Source organism: Perna viridis, chromosome 14 (genome assembly GCF_037379345.1).
Source record: "Perna viridis isolate PV_CMFRI_1.1 ecotype Kerala chromosome 14, ASM3737934v1, whole genome shotgun sequence".
NCBI classification, from domain to species: domain Eukaryota; kingdom Metazoa; phylum Mollusca; class Bivalvia; order Mytilida; family Mytilidae; genus Perna; species Perna viridis.
In genome coordinates this window covers 12,042,282-12,063,258 of record NC_142458.1, presented here as the reverse complement: position 1 = coordinate 12,063,258, position 20,977 = coordinate 12,042,282, and the positions used below count along the sequence as shown (strand labels likewise).

The following is a 20,977-nucleotide window of genomic DNA, read 5'->3' as shown; positions in this document are numbered from 1 at the left end:
CTTCATTCAAAATATAATTGCTTAACACAAAAAACTACATTTTGGTATTGTTAAATGAGAAAATAAGAACTGATTAGTAAATTGTCTATTTGTTGCAGTATTTTGAGTTTAAGTGCGTTCTATTTGAAATTAAATTAAAGAGGGTGTACCATGTCAACCCTGACCCCAAAATTTCAATTTCCTAAGGAGATGACTTGTACTATATTAGTTTGAAATTGTTGATTTTTTTACTTGATTAAGAGAATTATGGCGGCGCTTTAATCCATCGGGAAATGTAGGTGTGAAAGTACATACAAAATGTGATGGGTGGATGAATACACAGATAGATGCCCAGCAGTTCTAAGTCCCCACATGGAGTTGCAGCAGCTGGAAACAATAAAAAAATCTGATTATTCTTTTCAAGATCACTGGAAATATTTGTCTCGGTTTCTGTGTCTTACACATTGTATGTAAACTTCAGAGATGTTGCTATCAAACTGGAAGTAGATACACAATGGATGAGATCAATAATTATATTCATATAACTTAAGGAGGTAAACATATGGGACATAATTTTGAAATCAGTGATATGTTTGTATCATATTCAATTACACAAAATCCTATCAAGCTTTCACTTGAAACAGAATGAAATCAATCCAAGATAATTTGATGCTTAAATGAGATTGACATCAAATGCTTAATACAAATGTTCTAATGTTTTGTAAGAGTCGTGTTCCGTGCCCTAGGTCTACCTCCTTAAATTGAATTAAAAAAAGGGTTAAAAGACAAGTCCGTAGTATTTAAGACATACTATGATGTCACTTTTAAATACAGTAAAACCTGTCAATGGAAGAGTAATCAAGGGAACCAAGGTTATAGCTGTAATCAAAAGAATGTAATCCAGGAACAAAGACTAGACATGGAAAACAGACGTACACAACAAAGAACACAAAGTAACCAAAATCATACATGCAAAGTAACAAAAGCAAATGAGCAACTCGGACTCCACTTAAAACTGGGAGCATGGACCAGGTGCACCGGTAGGGTAAGCGTCCTCTGCTTTTCTAGAAACACCCACCGAGTTGCTCATAAAAAGTCAAGTCCGGGGTTGACATTCGAGGAAAGGAAAACTATGATACGTTGAATAAATCAGTTTTCATGGTGCAGATGCAAAAAGGCTTTAAGTTTTCCTTGGTGCAAGTTTTTCTGTTGTTGTATTCAGTTCTTTCATGATATTTCAACATCGTCTTGTTTCCAAATGATACATATATATACAATAAAAAACTGGGGCCGGAATGACTTGCATCCCACCAGAACGATCCACCAGTTCATGATGACGACCATGAAACTTCTGTAGTGATGACTTCAATTTTGTACCAACATAACTCTGTTCCAGAAGCCTATTTGTTTGAGTTTTAGCACGATACAAAAAATATGTGGTACTCCTTTTATACTGTAGATTTCGTTCGTTTTAATCACGTGTCCAGTTTACCTTAAAACTGATATGAAATGGCTTTAAAAGTGTCTAAACTAGACGTGTTTGCAATTATTTGGAGTTCAGTTTATATAGGTTTTACTGTACTTTGAAAACAAGTATATCAGTCTTGGAAAACAGATTGCAAGTCTTTAAAGCCCATTTATTAATACCAATTTTCATTGATTGGACGAAATAACACGTTTATAATCGTGAAGGAGAAGGCAAAGAGAACTGAAGATCATGAACAAATTTTCTCAGTATCAAAATCACACGTTTTTTTTTTTTTTATCTACAATAACAGGTTGTGTTGTCTGGATTTTTTATGTTCATCAGCTAATCGAAATTTATCATCATGTTTTACTTCCATAGGATTCGAGTTATGAAACGTGCATAACGTTTTGCGATATGCGCTAAGTTGGGGTCTGATTCTTATATTTTAAAGATCAACGGTTTACACCTTTCCACCATTACTTAACAATGTATTCCATCTTTTCCTTCTAGAAGTTATATAAGAGATAGGAATAAAAGATGCGAGATGGTTGACTTGAGTAACAGTGGCGGATCCGAGGGTGTTGGGGATTGGTACCCTAGCCTTTTTATCGGAAAATTTGTTATTTTCATGTGTAAAATTGACAAAATATGGCAAATAACGTCCTAGCATCCACCCCTCTTTTCTTAGGAACCCGGCTGGCACCTCTCCATTTAAAAATGTTTTTAAGTTTTTATAACAGATTATTCATAGGCAATAATGTCAATATTGTTAATTTACTAAAACTTCTCCTGGTCATCGCTGTCTAGATTAGGCCCTGCATGCATATCTAAATATGGTGCACGTGCCTTTTCATTCTGTAATTTTTCATCAAAATTATTTTTAGGGGGATGCATGGGTGGAAGTGAGTCTTCAATAGGGATATATGGTACTTAACACTAGAATATTTTATCGCATCGATATAAAGTTATACATTTAATATACATGAGCATGTACTCTAAGGCCGTAGTTCTTTTGATGTTTAGTTCTACGAATCCTTTAATTTTGCCAAATTGGGAAAAAATGAAAATGTTGATATTTCATATGTTTTTTGCTCCTCCGACCCAGTGTTTTACATGCAGAAAAAAACAGAAGTTTAGTTCATAACTGCAGAAAGCTAGAGTTTATTTTTTAATATAGCATGTTGTTGTACGTTGTTTTTTTTTTTTCAAATTCAAATTTAACTTTGTCAGGATACACAAAATAATTGTTATAATTTTTGACTTTGTTATATAGCCTACTAATGAAACTACGGAAGTCCATTAGTTATAAGTGCCAGGTGTTCACTTATTTTTGTTATAACGACTTAGTATCTCGTTATAACAACATAACTGGCGTTGTTATCTATGTCGTTAAAACGAGATGCTAAGTCGTTTAAACAGGTTTGCTATATTGTTAAAACGAGAAACTAAGTTGTTTAAACGAGATGCTGAGTCGATTAAATGAATTAGCTATGTCGTTTATATGAGATACGAAGTCGTTTAAACGAGTTAGCTAAGTCGTTTAAACGAGATATTAAGTCGTTATAACGAGATGCTAGTCGTTATAACGACTTAAAAATAAGTGAACACCTGGCACTAATGGGCTTCCGTATGAAACTCAAAACAAATATATTTAATTTCATTATGACAAGATTTAAAAAAAAGTGCCGCGGTTGATTTTTTCGTTATCCTTACTATGGGTTTTATATTAAAAAGGTCATGAAATTAATAACATAATAACAGCCAAATAAAATTCAACAAAAATACGTAAGATACGTGTAACTACCAAATAAAATAAAACAAAGGTACGTAAGATACGTGTAACTACTCTACTCCCAGTGGCGGATCCAGGGATTGGGATGCAGGGCATTGACATCCATCCTTTTTATTAAATTAGGCAATTTAGCCTCCTGTGGCGGAGCCCTATGGTTCCTACTCCGGGAGAATACCACAGTAGGGTTCTTTAACGTGCGAGGAACGTGGCATCTTTCCCAACACGGTGCACCACTATGGTTTGCGGTCAGGTTTTCCGTATTATAGCCCGACAACACCAGCATGTAACACGCCAGGGGTACCCCATTCCACCACCTGGGGCACACATCCCAGTTGCTCTGTGGGCAGAGCGCCCTAGCCCCCGGCTAGGGTTCTGAGCACTATTTAGTCGCCTTTTACGACAAGCTTAGCGCTGCTGCAGACCTATTCTTTTAACACCCGGACCTGCTCGGGGAGCTAATAATTTTAAATTGATAGTTTATTTTGTAATTTATATTGATAAATGAATAATTGTATCTTAAATTGATAGTGTACCATCTAAAAAAAATTACCATGATTTTTTTTTTGGATAATAGTTCAATGCATTTTAATAGCTTAATAATCCGTTGTTAACAAGAATTAAAACGTGTCATCCACGGGTGACTGGTTTTAGATGCCTATAAAACAAGAATCCGAACGCTCGTGCTCAAAGTTACCGCTCAATTTCTGGATGACAGTTTGTGAAAAAAAAATCTGTATTTTGGATTATTACTTTTGTATGGTTTGAACAGAATGTTGAAGTTTAACATTTTCGTGTTTTATCTATTTCTTTTAGGGACCACGTATTTTGTAAATTCGTTACCAAAATTTTCCAGATCATGTAAGTATATTTTAAAATCAACTTTGATTGTCAGAGTAATTTGTTTGTTTGTTTGTTGGGGTTTAACGTCCGAGCAGCAATATTTCAGCTATATTCAGACGATGAACATGAAATTGATGAGAAAATGATCATGAAATGATGATGAAATGAAAAAGGGATGGGACAAAAGGACAGTGGGGTCAACAAATTTTGATTGCCACTGGAAATAGGGAGAGGTGGGTAGAGTCGGGCAATTTAGCCTCCTGTGGCGGAGCCCTATGGTTCCTGCTCCGGGAGAATACCACAGTAGGGTTCTTTAACGTGCGAAGAACGTAGCAACTTTCCCAACACGGTGCACCACTATGGTTTGCGGTCAGGTTTTCCGTATTATAGCCTGACAACCCCAGCATGTAACACGCCAGGGGTACCCCATTCCACCACCTGAGGCACACATCCCAGTTGCTCTGTGGGCAGAGCGCCCTAGCCCCGGCTAGGTTTCTGAGCACTATTTAGTCGCCTTATACGACAAGCTTACCGCTGCTGCAGGCCTATTCTTTTAACACCCGGACCTGCACGGGGCGATTGTCAGAGTAATAATTCGATCCTGACGCAAAGGATAATCACCGTTTAATGCAAATGAAGGAACCACCATATGCTTTTGTAATTTTTTCAAGGGGGGGGGGCTAGGACGTAATTTGAAATAAAAAGTTTGTGAACTGAAAAGGCAGGACCAGCCACAAGGGAATTGAGTCGGTATAGAAGCACTACAGAGCTTATGTTTTTTTTGTAATGTGCACCCTACTATAAATAAAAAATTCTGTTCTGTTCTTATTTGTTGTACTCGTTCCATTCCCCATCAAAACTTCCACCCGACTCATTCCTGTCCTATAGTAGAACGTTGACGGTACTATTCATTTCCCATTGGCGACAATAGACCCTTTTGTGGTAAGTTGATGAGCACGCTCAGTATACACTTCTGCGAGGTCGGGCTAGGGCAGAACAAAAGAATTTTCCTCGCGGAAGTGTATATTGAGCATACTCTATGCATGCTCATGGACTTACCACTCCTATCGTTAGCACAAAAGTGTATATATTGAAACTTTTGAAAAATTCACTCCTTTAAAACAATGATGGAGCTATAAACTGACTTTTCTAGTAATATCTTCATTTCTTTAACTACAACTGTGATCAAAGTCTTAGCATAACCTTCTTGATTCTTTGGTATTTTAAGCAGTATTTTATTGTGTGGGGGTCAAAGTCCCCCCTTTTTCTGCAAATGACACATGCATTTTAAAAAAATCATATTATTTATTGAAAATGGTTTTCAAAATATATAATTCAATTTTTTTAAATTATGATAATGTTAGAGCCTGGAATTATTAAAACATTTTGGGTATCAGCACAATTTGTCCTATCACAGTGCCCGGAAGTATTTACTTATGTAGGGTACACAAAAGGCCAACCTTAAATAATGAGAAATAGTACCGTTCTACTTATATTATGTATGCATTTCAGAAAAGGACTCAAATGGTAAATGCCTTTTGTTTAAATGTCATTTTTACGAAGTAAAAAATGCAGGATTGGGTCTGATCGAGCTACAAATGGTTAATCATGTTAAAAGTGTCGGGATGTATATTGATGATTACGGACTAATGTTTGAATATTAGCCTAACATGAAATATGATGAAAAAAAAAAAAAAAACTGCCAATACAATACAAAATACAAAAGTGTGCCAATAAGTGATTTAGCCGTCCAATATCGCTTTTTCTTGCCTAATACTTCATATTGACCTGCTTAAGATCAATATTGGCCTAGGCCAATATAACATATTGGACTAGTTAGTCCATAAATTTTTAAAGGTATAATTGCTTACGGTTTACCATATTGACTTTTTTATTGGTCTTTGGCTGGCCATATTGGACTGAAGCAGAGCCAAAGTCCAATATGACTAGCCAGGGACCAATAAATTTCAGCCAATTTGGTAAACCTTAGACAATAATACTATTGTCCAAATAATTATGCCATCTTAGATAGTTTTTTATATTAAAAAAAATGCCTCGGTTTACATCATGATACCAGTAATCTGGGCTATACTTCTTATATACATCAGTTCAAGCCCATTTTCGATAAAATCATACTTATGTTCATCTGTTCTTTTACTGAGACAGACTTTGTTATGCTTTTCTCAGTTCATAAAAAACAAACATTGATATGCACAAACAAAGCTGAATGTGTGAGATTTAAAAAAAAATGAAAGATCAAAGGAATACACGTTTTTTGCTCCAATTAGGAAGAGTCTGAGAATTATATTAATTGGACTATTATATATGAAATTCAGTTTTGTTGGTCCTCATGCTTAATACTCTCAGTCAGATTCTATTTCATCTTAGCCTAAATGTTAGCTTTATTTTATAGCAGATAGAGTCACTAATGAAGAGCTGGACGAGTTGGAAAAATTACTGGTGGAGAAATTAAAAAGAGAAGTATGTATACTTTGAGATCCACCACATTCAGTAAAATATTTCTAGTTTTTTTTTGGTTTTTTTTGTTTGTTTTTTTTTTGGGATGGAAGAAGATAACATAACACCATGTTTAAATGTATTTTTTTTTTGGTTATGCAGTTTGTTTTGAGTGTTTTGGCAATATTATGTTACAAAGTATTTTTTGGTAATGAAAGTTTTTTTCTGTCATTGAAGAAATATGTAACGGTCTGATTTAATCAAAACATGTATATGTATCTGATTCTAGGAATTAAGAAGACCAATAAAAGAGACAGAACTTCTTGATGAAGAAAAAAATTTGAATGATAAAAGAGAATTTCAAAGTCTTGAGAAATTTTTACGAAAAAAGGATAAGTATTTAAGGGAATATGGCAAAGAAAGGGAGCGAGTGTATGAATCTGCAGGGAAACGTCTTGATCGCCAAAATATGCTGCAGAAATTTAATGTTCGTGAGGAGGAGGTCATGGATGAGACGAAAAGATACAGTGTAGTTGACAAGAATTCTCAGGACACTATTGATGTCTCTGTGAGTTTGTGACAGAGTTATATACCCTTTATTTATTTATTTTTAGCACATTTTAATGATTTTTGTTACATATTTAACAGACCATGTGGAAAAATGTTCACTTTTTAATTTTGATGGTACATGCATTAAGCATTTATACTAGCATGATCAGCTAATTTTCTTATGATGGTTTAGTATATATCACCTCTTTCTTACATGAACTAACACAATAGATAGTTTGCCTATGATGTTGTGCTACAAATGTAGTACAAAACAGGGTCTGTTCTACTGGTCAAACATTCTTGTCCTAAACTGCATGATAATCTGCCAAAGGTATCAATCTATCAGTCAATCAGTCTTTTAAGGAAGACTTTGACCTTTTGATAAGTATTCCTATAGATTCCAGATCAATTCAAAATTTATTCTTTAATTGGTTTTGGACAGTAAGTAGTTGTTCTTTTGTATACCTAGCTCCAAAAAAGAGGGGGTATACTTATTAGCTCACCTGGCAGAAGGCCATGTGAGCTATTGCCATCATTTGGCGTTCGTCATTGTCATTTTCGTCATCCTTCGTCGTCCGTTGACCAATTGGAACCAAATTTGGTATGAATGTTTCTTTGGATATCTTACATAAAATTGATATGGGAATTTATGATCTGTTGAAAAACATGGCCACCATTACTAAAAATAGAACATAAGGGTCAGACAGTAGTTTTTCGCATATATCTCAAAAACCGTTTGGTTGACATAGATAAAAGTGTTCAACATGATGAGATATATCTGTGGTCAAATTTTCATTTTAATTTGTTAAGCCATGTTGGAGTTGTTGTCCTTTTTCGACATTTTTTTGCTATTTTTAATGTTTAAAAAAATCTTCTCCTCTGAAACTATTGGCCAAAGGGAACCAAACTTGGTATGAATGTTTCTTGGGGTATCCTACATAGAACTGTTGTGGAGATTTTTGATCCGTAGAAAAACATGGCCACCGTTACTAAAAATAGAACAAAGAGGTCAGACAGTAGTTTTTCACATACATCTCAAAAACCGTTAGGTTTATTAAAATTATTTCAATTGCTGAAATGACCCTTATTATTAGGCCTTCAAATTCAGGGATCAAAGTTGTCATACAACTCCTTGTAAGAGTTATTGCCCTTTAAAGATGAAAAATGGAATTTTTTTTTTTTTTTACAGTTTTCAGCCAATATCTTGAAAACTATAATAGATAGAAAGAAACTTTCAATTGTTGAAATGATCCTTATAATAGTCCTACCATAGTCTTCTTGCCTCAAAATTGTTCAATAAATTGTTAAATTTATCGCCATTGAAAGACAAACTTTAACCAGGTGAGTGATTCAGGCTCCTGGGAGCCTCTTGTTTACACTTTTCTGCATGTCCGTTTTTTTTTTCGTCACAGTTTTCTTTGCAACTATTCATCAGACTGGCTTGAATTTTAACTTGTTCTTCCTGGAGGTATGCCATATTGTGGGATTCATTTTCAGAAAATTTTGACAACTTGATTCCTGTTTACAGAGGACTTCGTTTATTTTCCTGATATTGTGATTGAAAGTGGGGGTATCACTAGTGAACAATTTCTCACAGATTTCTTGTTTATTTTAAGTAACTAAATATTAAAATTTATAATTGTCTGTGATGAAGAAAGTATTAAATGAATACTAAATGTTTGTTTTGAAATATTGTCAACAAAATTTTATCTTTTGCCTTTCTTAGTAAACCATTTCTGAGTGAGCACTAGGTGCATTAAGCTATGAAAATTGTCTAAAAATATCAACTTTGTTGTAATAACATAGAAGTTGTTCGTAACAATAAAATATATTAATGTAAGGAAAAAAGAATAGTTTTTGGCATTAGTTCATTGTAATGACGCCATAATGGTGCCATAATATTACATTTAGCAAAAATTGTTGAGAATTGTAAATTTTGTTGTTTTTTGGACATATTTACATCCAGAAAACTGTCCACACCCAAGAAACCACTGTATGTTTTCATGTATGACAAACTATATGTAACTGTAATATATATGGATGTATTTACTAAATATGAAGTTTTTTCTTTTGTGTGGAAACCATTTCCTTGCCAGAAATATGACCAGAAAGTGACCAATATGTCCAAAATTTGACAAAATATTAAGTTCAAGCAGTTTTCTTGTCCTTTCAATGCAAGAATTATAAGAAGTATTTATGTTTTCTCATTTGTGATGGATTCATGTCTCCAAATTCACAAGTTAATCATTCAACAATTTATGATTAATTTTCTGTTGAATTTTAGGCGAATAAGACCCTTTATTGCCCGTTCTCCTTTGAAAAAAAATTCTGCATTCAATTTGACTTCTGTTATTGCAAAAAAATTCCAAAGGATTGCAATATGCTGTGAAAGTACTTTTTTTCTCATAGGTACCAATTAATTTTCTTGGTTTAGGGAAAAATTCTTGGTTCGTAGATTCTTGAATTTGTGGTTTTGACAACTCTACCTTAAAAACGAATGTGAAATTTCCTTTTTATTGGGAACCAAATTTTAAGATTTACCCAGCCCACGAAAACCAAGAAAATTTAATACCACACAAAAAATAATTCTTTCTCAGTCAATACAAAATGTACCCACATTATGGAAATTAAAGTGGCAAGTACTTAAGGGGGTACCAAACATCGTCTCTAAAATTTATTTGCCTCGTTTAAATTTTTTGAAATTTATTCAGTGTTTTACTTTGATAAAAAAAGCAAAACATATAAATTTCAAGAAATTTTAACCACATGTTTTCATGGAAATAATTTCAATGAACATATAGTTGCTTCATCAACAAAACTTTTGATCACTAAGCTGCTTTCAGTTTGATATCAGAATGTCACAAAATAGAACGTTTTGCTGATTTTTACAGAGTTATTTCCCTTAGGTGTTGTGTACCCTCTTAAATGGGATTTCGCCATAGTGCTTCATAAATACAAATATGATTATGGTAAAACAGTGCATACGATAAATATGGTTTTTGACTAAGTATTTGAAAAAAATACATCTCCTTTCAGAAAGTAGACCCAAGTAGTCATTTGGCCAATGAACTTGAAGGTATGGAGATTGAAGTCAATGGAAAAGTTCATCTGGTGAGTTATATGATAGGATCTTAGGGAATATTTCTTAAACAAATCTCAAATGGGAGATTCCAATTGGTCATAAAGTGGTGTTATCTTCCGTTGACTGCGACTGTGGGTGATAATGATCTGAAACTTCCGCATTGATTGAATTGTCATTTAAATGTCTTGTATAGCTTTTTAAGCAATCTCTATATTTTCAGAACTTTTTGGAACTATTTTATGTGTATTTTTTGCTAGAATAATTCTCTACAATTTTTTCATCATATACTCATTTTATTGGAAAAGTTTTGGGACTTTTATCACCAGCAAGGGGGCATATCGTGTTTTTTTTTAGGAATGGTGATAATGATCTGAAACTTCCGCATTGATTGAATTGTCATTTAAATGTCTTGTATAGCTTTTTAAGCAATCTGTATATTTTCAGAACTTTTTGGAATTATTTTATGTGTATTTTTTGCTAGAATAATTCTCTACAATTTTTTCATCATATACTCATTTTATTGGAAAAGTTTTGGGACTTTTATCACCAGCAAGGGGGCATATCGTGTTTTTTTTCAGGAATGGTGTCAATTTGTTTTAAATGAATTACTTAACTTTGGTGGATTTAAGTCAGCAATGAATGTCTGGCTTTTTTTAGGTACAAGGACTTCATCCTGAGAACAGTCAGAAAGCTAAAGCTAACAGCATGGATAAACATCTTTATACACAGGATCAGCTCCATAATCTGCTACCTAATAATGTGAGTTAAAAAAAGAGGAAGAAAAAAACACTCGGTTATAGGCAGATCCATGGGAAACCCCCCCTTAGTGATAATCTCTTAAGAGCAGACAGATTGGAATGAATAATTATACATTTCATCATATAGACCTATAAAGCAACTTAATAACAAAAATAAAAATATGTAGCCTTTTTTTTCAGATGTATCACTTTTTACAGAATTTGTACGATTCTTACAAAGACTGCTACTTAAACTTGTAATCAGTAATCAACCGATGATTGATCCGTTTAAATTTTTCAGCAAAACAAACCAGTTGTGTTGAAGTTTTCTCTTATTCTAAAATTGAAGTGTCAATTACTTTTTTAGTCCCCTACAGGCTTTAGCCGAAAGAGACTTTAGATTTGAACTCTGTCTGTCTGTCTGTCTGTCTGTCTGTCCGAATTATCTTTGAATGGCCTTGACTTTTGGTGATATAATAGGAGAGAAGGTCAAATGAGAGGGATAGTAATTTTTGTAAATCAAATTTTAATTGTTCATTTTGTAGAAACGAGGATATAAAAGAAACTTTGACAAAACTGCCACGCTTTGGGAAAAAGGAATAGTTCCATATGTAATGTACAACATGTGTAAGTACCAAACATTTGCCTGAAAGGATAAGGGATAGGTGATTCCCAAGTAGGCCCAATTTCTGACTGATGTATAGTGGATTATTGTCTGTCTATGCTTTCCAATGTCTGATTATTAATTACTGTGAAAGTACTATTGTTCATGAGATAGTAGTTTTTGTGGTTTTCGTGAGTAGGCCAAAACACGAAATTTGGTTCCCAACAAATAGTGGATTCTCATTTGTTGTGTATACTGAAAACTTTAAAACCATGATTTCAAGAATAAAAAAACTTGTGTTTCTTCCCTGATCAAGGAAATTTAGTATCCATGAATTAAAGAACTTTCACAGCAAGTTCTTATTTGTTGATTTGGTCAGATTTTGCACACTGTAATGAACCAAAGTGTGTACAGCAAACATGTGGTAATCATTATTTGTAATTGTAATTGTAATCAGCTGTAATTGATTACATTTTTGCATGTTATTAGATGTATAAGCAGTAATTTTTAGAAATATGATTACTTGTAATTTAGTTCCATTAATTACAGGATCAAAATGAACAGTAATCATAATTATTTTCTGATTACTTTTGATTACTTTATTTGATTATATTCTGAATACTTTTTTGGTGGGAGGGGGAAAAGAGATTCTTTTGGCATCTGATCTAGAATTTCTTTGCTTAATCTCTCAATCATATGGGTGCCATATGGACCTTTTCCTTCTTAAAATATGATTTAGTTCCACTCTGAAGTTAAATCTAAATATGTTAGATATCCATTAATGCAACCTTGATTTGATAATGTATGCTGGCTGCAAAAAGAATAATGTCATGTCTTAATCATTTACTTGTTGACACTTCAAAGTAATCCAAAGTAATCATGATTGCATGATGAAAGTAATTGTAATTTAATTAATTACATTGCAAAAAATGATTTATTAATTATACTTGTAATCATAAAATGTAAAAGTAATTGTAATTTAACCAATTCGATCCCAATGTACTCAACCTTATGTCTGATTACAGTCTCTGAACCAATCCGTGCAATTATTTGATGGATCAATGATCGTTGACTGATTGATCGCTGATGGATCTATAACTGACTGATGACCAATCTGGTTGCAGTTTTGTTCTGTAATATGACAGATGAGCTATTAATGTAAATTTAAGAATTTCCACGTATTGTATTTTGTTAAAAATAGAAACAAATGTAAAATTAAAGTAATTAATTGACGTTTAAATCTTTTGCGTCATCTAAATATCTGTAAAAATTGACAAATAAAACAATGGAATCCATAAAATGTATTGACTGCTCTCTGGTCTCCTGATGTGATCATTGGGAGAATGGATCTATTTGACAGATTGATGACTGATCGGTGACTGATGACCCATCACATTATTAGTAGCACAGATTGGTTCAGGTATACTGTACAGGGTACTTATGGTGTTAAAAAATCTACAGATATGAATGTATGTAATGAATTATCCCCTATGTTCAGTATTTCAACTCATGGGGCCAAAATGAAAAGCTTCGGCACTATTTTGATATTGATAGGAATTTGAGAAAATAAAATCCAGCTCAGCATTTTGGACTACCATAGTAAAAAAAAAAGTCTGTTCATGCAATTGGTCAATCATTCAATTCTTGAAATGCATGAAATGTCTAGATCAAAATTAGTATATAGGTTATCAGTTCAATCAGATTGTCTTCTGATCATGCTTTAGTGTATTTTACATACTTTTTAAAAAATAACCCCTGTTAAGACCTTTTTTTTTTTGTTTTTTTTTTGACCATTGTTTTGTTGTGTTATTTTTAGCTCGTTGGGCCATCCCTGTAATCAACACTGGTATTCAACAAATCAATAACAACACTTGCGTCAAGTGGATTGAGAAGGACAAAGTTACTGAAAATCTTAGCCACAGCAATGTTGTCTACATTATAAATGAAGGGTCAGTCATACAATGATTTATAGAATAGAGGAAGCAGGGCTGTAACTGTCAGGATTCAGTATTGGAAACTTTACAACATAGCTGTTTTTTTTTTATGCTTAATGGTCGGTACTGTAAATATAGAATTTGATTGCCTCCTTGAGTATTTCATTTTAGTCGAAAATACAATTACCGCTATAACCTTGGTTCCCTTGATTACTCTTTGATTATCGCAATAACCTTAGTTCCCTTGATTACTCTTTGATTATCGCAATAACCTTGGTTCCCTTGATTACTCTTTGATTACCGTTATAACCTTGGTTCCCTTGATTATACTTTGGTTACCGCTATAACCTTGGTTCCCTTGATTACTCTTTGATTACCGCTATAACCTTAATTCCCTTGATTACTCTTTGATTATCGCAATAACCTTGGTTCCCTTGATTACTCTTTGATTACCGCTATAACCTTGGTTCCCTTGATTACACTTTGATTACCGCTATAACCTTGGTTCCCTTGATTACTCTTTCACACTCACCCTGATTTTTTTATTTTCAAATATCTTTTTTTTTTTAATTGAAAAATAATCCTGGACTCATATTTCTGGAAATACTTTTTGTCTAATGTCCATACCCAATTTATGATTATCATTATTTATCAACTTCTGCATTGTAACTCTAAGTATTTCACTGCTATTTCTTTAAAAAATGGTTCCAGAATGATGGAAACTGGTCTGGATGTAGTAAAAGAGTCGCACAGAGCTGCATCAATGTGTTCAATCATATGCAAGCACACATTGATGATAACACTAGTTATTCAGCATGAGTTACAGTTACTGAAGAAAAAAATAAAAAATAAAACCAAAACTAATGCAATAGAAAACATTCTATACCACAATGGGATTATTTTAGGGGGTTAAGGGTTGAACATCTTTTTTTTAAATTAGAGGCCAAAATGGGGCCTTAAACATTTTTCTAGTGTCCAGACAATAACTTTACCAATAATAAATAGATTTCTTTGAAATTATAAGGTGCCATACCACCAAAGAAAGACTTGGATTGATTTCAGGGGTTAAGACTTGAACCTTTTTTGAATTAGATAGTAAAAAGGGGCCTACAACAAGCATATTTCTTATGTTAGGACAATGACTTGAATAAAGTGAATCGATCTCATATAAATTTTATGACAACATGCCATACCACACAAGGATTGATTTTTCTGGGTTGTGACTTGAGCTTAAAGTATTTAGAATAAGGGGCCACAAAAGTGCTGGAAGCAAGAATTTTCTTTTCTTATTACTGGATAATAATTTGAGTGAAAGGGAATGGATTGCTTTGAAATTGTACCATAAGGTGCCATATCCCCACAAGAACTTTGTGATAGATTTTTTCAGGTTTTGACTGGAACTATTTAGGAATAATGGCAAAAAAGTGAACTCTATTCAGTTCTGGTTACGTGACGAGACTTACATACCCTGTTGGTATCACTCTATATCATACTGCTATACTGTGAAAGTACTTCACTTTGTGGATACCACTTTTCATGGATTAGGGAAGAAACACAATTTCTTGGATCCTTGAATTGTTGGTTTTGAGGTTTTCAATATACACATCAATGGGATTCTGCTTTTCATTGGGAGTCAAATTTTGTGGTTTGGTCTATCCATGAAAACCACAAAAATTGGTACCCCACGAACAATAGTACTTTCACAGTAACAAGTGTTTATTTCAAACAATGATTGGTTGAAAAGATGATTTTGAGGACTAGGGGAGCAGAGGGGAGATGGTGGTTATAGTTACATAACCAGTTCTCTAACTGGCTAGAAGTTTTATGTAGAGTTTAAGATGTTCATAAAAATGTATTTTACTTAATTTTCATTTCTGTTTCTGCATGTTTTTTATTATTACCTGATGATTATGAAATTTTTCTGTGCAACTTCACCCATGTTCTCAAATATATTTAAAAAATTTTAGGGGCTGTTGGTCCTATGTTGGCAGTGTTTTTACCAGGCAATATCTCAGTCTGTCAGAGCCAGGATGTATTTCGGTATGTGTGAACTTTTTATATTGTAATAAGGTAACTCACCTAAGGGAAATCTAGGGAACCAGGATTTAAACCTTTAAAAGGAATATAATTCAAGGATAACAACTCGGCACAGAAAACAGACACACACAACGAAGAACTTGAAGTAACCTAAATAACATGTACAAAGAAATATAAATGAGCATTACCCAGACTCCACTGAAAAAAATATGAGCATGGACCAGGAGCACTGGCAGGGTAAACCTGTTTGTCACTTAAGTAGTTCCTTTTGTCCTTTATGGAAGTGAGGTCTGGGGAGCTGGACAGATACCACAATATTGAAAGCCGGAAAAACATTCAGTGACTCAGACCCCTATGAACATTTATACTTGAAGTTAAAAGAAATTTGTGGTGTCCATACTAAAACCGCTAACATTGCATGACTTAGCGTAAACAAAAAGAACACCCTTACATCTTAAAGTTCAATTGAATTTTATAAAATTCTTAATCATAACATGTATAGTAATAGTATTTTATACTGATTTTCTGATATGTTAGTATATGATATTTTTAAACTCGGCTTTCTACTATACAAAAAAGGATGTCGAATAATGCACAGCTTTATTCCTGAACTGTATAATAATGTCTCCTGGTTACCTTTTCAGTTAAAATTCTTGGTAAAATTCACATTCCTTCAAAAAGACTCCAATATATTGATATATGCAAATTTAAAAAAAAAGAAAGATCTGTTATTTGTAGATTTCAATTAGGCACATGTGCTTTGGCTATGAAAAGGAGCCAATACTACAATTTTGAAAGATATAATCACATTTGTCTATCATGTGATAGTTGTGACATTGAAGATGAACATCACTTCTTTTTGGTGTGCTCTCACTATGCATCACAGTCAAGTATTTATTGAGTCAAATTAAAAATAAAGTGCTTGTTTTCTTTATCAAAACCTAACTTTACAATAAAAGACTTATACCTCATACTGAATAGAAATTCTACTTGTATACTAAAAATATCAAAAATAAAAATATGTAGGCTTTCCAGCCATGAATTGTATTTTACATGATTCTTATCTGAATTCACCTTATTTAAAACCTTTTTAGGGGAGTGATTTAAAACTTTGTCATCTGAGATTTCCAGTCATTTTAGTTCAAGTCATCAGAGGTAAAATTATATCAAATAAAGAATAGTTTTCCTTGAAGTGTTGTACAATTGCTCAAGGAATCTAAAATTTCATTCATGATTCATCAAAAATCATCGTTACTCTAAAATAGAATTAATTTACTTAACAGGTTTCTACGGCTGTCCATGAAATGCTTCATGCCATGGGAGGACATCATGAACAATCTCGTTCAGATCGAGACGAATATGTTACAATAGATTTTTCCAATGTTCGTGGTGGTACACGCAATATTAACATGCGGAAGTTTAACACCTATGATAATAACCCATACGATGCTGAATCCTCTATGCAGTATAGTTTATATGTAAGTAAGGCTAAGTAAACCTAAATGGTAGATTCTCTTCCAATCTTCACAAAAAAATATGGGGTGGGTGAGAGGATTTTGTTTTTAAGTTTTTAATTTCTAGCAGATATTTGCTAGCCTAATTTTAGCTATTTGAAGTATAGATATGTTCTAAATCCATAGCCATATCAGTTTCAGGAAAAAAAAAAAAAAGAAATGAAAGATTTTTGTGTTATAGTATCTCACTACTAGAAATTGCCAGAAAAAAATCCCGATTTTGAAATTACCACCCTAATATATTTTAATTTTGTAAATTTTTTAGGGTTCGTCTCGGGGGATGAGAATCTGAATTTTATTTTGCCTAAAACAAATCATTAATACGGTGCAACCACAAATATGATTTTAGGCTTTGCCCATGAAGGACGGAGTTGTTAGTACTATACAAATGATATTTGACTTTGTTGATAATGCAGGCCTTTTTATTATATGGCTAATATCTTGTCCAGTCATATTAAGACTTCCTATAGCACACACACTGTGCATGTATATTTAAAGTTCAAACCTCTTCCTAATAAACTGTGTTCATTAATTCCAGAATATGTCACTTCCGATAAAACTATATTTGACCCATTCATGTTACAGGAGAGCTAAATGCAAAATTTTTGTAGTTGCTAATTTTCACGGATAATTTCAAGTGACCATATTCATGGGTATTAATTTTTGTGGTTAAAAAAATGGTAAGTGTTACATTGTTTCAAAAATCAATTTCATGGGTACCATTTTTTACGCTTTTTAGTTCACCACAAAAATAGCAAAAATTAATATGTTTACAGTATATAAGATGCTGTTGGTTCTTTGTCTTATAAAGTAAGCCCTGAATATACAGTTAAATATGTCTTTGTGACCACCTGTATTCAGCAAAAACCTGTCATTGAAGATACAAATATCCATACGTTGTGTACGGTTACCTGTGTAAATCACCTGTATATCAGACCACCTATTTTATGTTATTGTGATTTCCCTTGGAAGATCACTTATACATATTACACCACTTGAAATAGAACGGTACCAATTTCAGTGTTCTATGAAAGTACTATTGTTCTTGGTATACCAATTTTCGTGGTTTTTGTGGGTAGACCAAACCACAAAATCTGGTTTCTAACGAAAAGGAAATTTCCATTGATGTATATACTGAAAACCTAAGAATCCATGAAAAATGGTATCCACGAATTAAAGTACTTTCACAGTATAATGTAGGGCAAATTAGTGAATAAGTTGCCTAATGGTACTGCTCTATTTCCAGCTGCTGTAAATAACTCAGAAGCCTTGGTAAATGTCCCTACACCCACTTTTTCTGAGGACAAGGAGAAATTGAAATAGACAAAAAAACATTACTTGTGTACATAATGTCAAATATGTGTTACTGTCTAAGTGTCTATTTTTATCCACAACCTCTATTTTCATAATTTGAGATAGATTAATTTTCAGTACAAAGCTGCATTGCCTTTTGCATAATCTAAATAGCTCTGTAAGTACATGTAGAAATATGCCCTACATTATACCTACATTATTACCAACAAACGCCTGTGTGATCTTTATTGTAATCTTGTCATAATTGACCAGCTAATTGACAGTTTTTCAGACTTAAGTGTAAGTATTTGTAAGAATCAGGCAAAATGGGAAAAATCAGAAACTTGCCTGTCAAAACCCCACCGATCTGACAATAAAATATCAATGATGCTTTCTCTATTTGAAAAGACCATTATTTGATCTCTGCATTATTGGATTTGCTCAGAAATTTTTCAATTGTATCTAGAAAAATAAGAATTTTGACAGAGTTATCTGCCCTTGAAATGTTAATTTTCAGTGCATTTCGATGAAATTGTAACTCAGAGGTCCAGCATGATATGGAAAATAATGTCTTTTTTCGTTGATTCTGATGGTGCAAATAATATTACGTTTTCAAAATGATAGTCTTTTACCATACCTTGTTTTACCTATTGCCTGATTCTTATAGGGACTGACACTTAAAAGACTGTTCAAAAGACTATATTGGTGTTCCGTGGTAATGAAGTAATTAGGACATATAGGTATAGTGTAGGGCATATTTCTACTTGACTTCAAGAGCTATTTCTCCCATTCTAAGCTAGTGATAAAAAAATGCACGTCTTTTTAACCCCCAGACGGTGATTAAATTTCTGCGTGAGTATTCCTGCCATTTTGCATTTCCTTTTTTTCCTACAGATTCTCCACCAATGCTCTCTGGGATTAAAAGATTTCTCCACTCTTGTTATCATTTAGATTTAACCCACTCTCTGAACCAGTCTATATAGAACTGTATTGAAATTAGTATCACTCTATTTGAAAGTACTATAAAAGAATAGTATCACTATGTTGTGTATTATATTGAAAATCCAAAACGTTTTAAGCCATGTCATTAAAAAAAGCATTTGTTAATTCATACTTTTTTTTCTTTTTTTTTTTTTTTTTTCAGGCCTTCAGTATGAATTCACAAAAAACAATATTTTTCAAAGATCAACGGTTGGAGTTCTTGGCAAATTCAGCCGATGGTTTAGAATTTTATGATATGGCTGACGTTACGAAAGCATACAACTGCACAGGTAAATTTACTGATTGTAAACTTTTTTACTTGTTGAAGACATTTTTTTTTCAACATGAGAACGCAAGAAAATAAGTTTTATCACCATAAAGGATCTAAGTCAAATAATAAGATAAAAAGCAAATACTGTTAACTGAGAAATTTTCACAGCAATTTTATTTTTGCAGTTAGAGCTGTAATGTGAAAATAAAACCTGGAAAAATCTTTAAAAAGATCAAAGTTGTTGGGTGACTCCTTGCCCTTGAATATGTGAAAAATGACTTTTTTTTTTAGTTTTCACCCGATATCTTGAAAACTATAATAGATAGAAAGAAATTTTTAATGTATTACATGATCCTTAATATGATAAGTCCTACCAAAGTCTTTTTTGAGTCAAAATTGTCAGACAACGCCTGGTTAGAACTATTGCCCTTGAAAGACAAAAAATTTAACAAGGTGAGCAATTCAGGCTCCTGGGAGCCTCTTGTTTTATTTTCATGTTGTTGTTACTTTTTTCAAGTTTGTTCTGCAAGTTCAATGTTATATATACTCTATCTGTCCATTTAAGTCCTAAAATTGTCCTTAATCAATCTTCCTTCTAATCCAGGTAATTTTCTCTCTTTTTCATTGGTGGTTTTTCATAGTTGTGCTCCATATTATCTGATAGAAGTTTAAATTTCCTTCTTGATTGTCTTGTCAACTACTTTAATAAATTCATCAGGTAATTGGTATCTATAATGGAAGACCAACTCATTCAAACATCATCATTGTATGGGCTATAATGCATAGAAAAGTGGTGGATCTAGGGGGAGGGGAGCAAGGGGTCGGCACTCCCTTAAAGCTTTTTAATTGGAAAATTTGTCATTTCCATGTGTAAAATTGACAAAAAATGGCAAATAATGTCTTAGCAACCCCCTTTTTAGCTCAACTGGCCAAAGGTCGTGTGAGCTGTTGCCATCACTTGGCGTCCGTCGTTGTCATTAACAATTATTCAAAACTCTTCTCCTCTGAAACTACTTGACTAATTAGAACCAAACTTGGTATGAATTTTTCTTGGGGTATCCTGCATAGAACTGATGTGTGGATTTTTGATTCATCCAAAAACATGGCCGCCGTTACAAAAAATAGAATTTAGGGGTCAGACAGTAGTTTTTCACATATATCTCCTAAGCTGTTAGGTTTAGCTGACTTTTGACTGGATAAAAGTGTTCAGCATGATGAGATCTATCTCTGGTCAAATTTTGGTTTTAATTCGTTGAGCCATGTTGGAGTTAATGCCCTTTTTCAACAATTTTTGCTATTTTTAATGTTATTTCTTTCCAAAATCTTCTCCTCTGACATTACTTGACCAATTGAAACCAAACTTGTTATGAATGTTCCTTGGGGTATGCTACATAGAACTGATGTGGGGATTTTTGATTTGTTGAAAAACATGGCCGCCA

At 33.2% G+C, this 20,977-nt stretch overlaps 1 protein-coding gene across 1 annotated transcript in view; it reads left to right on the top strand.

Annotated features, from left to right (window-relative positions):
- The first annotated feature begins 3,946 nt into the window (after positions 1-3,946).
- The window catches only part of LOC148598212 (MAM and LDL-receptor class A domain-containing protein 1-like), a 65,311-nt gene continuing 48,280 nt past the window's right edge, over positions 3,947-20,977 (top strand). The window contains exons 1-10 of the mRNA XM_088561920.1: positions 3,947-4,097; positions 6,493-6,560; positions 6,826-7,104; positions 10,122-10,196; positions 10,825-10,926; positions 11,450-11,531; positions 13,325-13,457; positions 15,410-15,482; positions 16,763-16,957; positions 19,431-19,557. Of these exons, the coding sequence (XP_088418046.1) occupies positions 4,010-4,097; positions 6,493-6,560; positions 6,826-7,104; positions 10,122-10,196; positions 10,825-10,926; positions 11,450-11,531; positions 13,325-13,457; positions 15,410-15,482; positions 16,763-16,957; positions 19,431-19,557 (1,222 nt within the window). The 5' untranslated portion in view covers positions 3,947-4,009. The remainder of the gene's footprint in view (positions 4,098-6,492; positions 6,561-6,825; positions 7,105-10,121; positions 10,197-10,824; positions 10,927-11,449; positions 11,532-13,324; positions 13,458-15,409; positions 15,483-16,762; positions 16,958-19,430; positions 19,558-20,977) is intronic.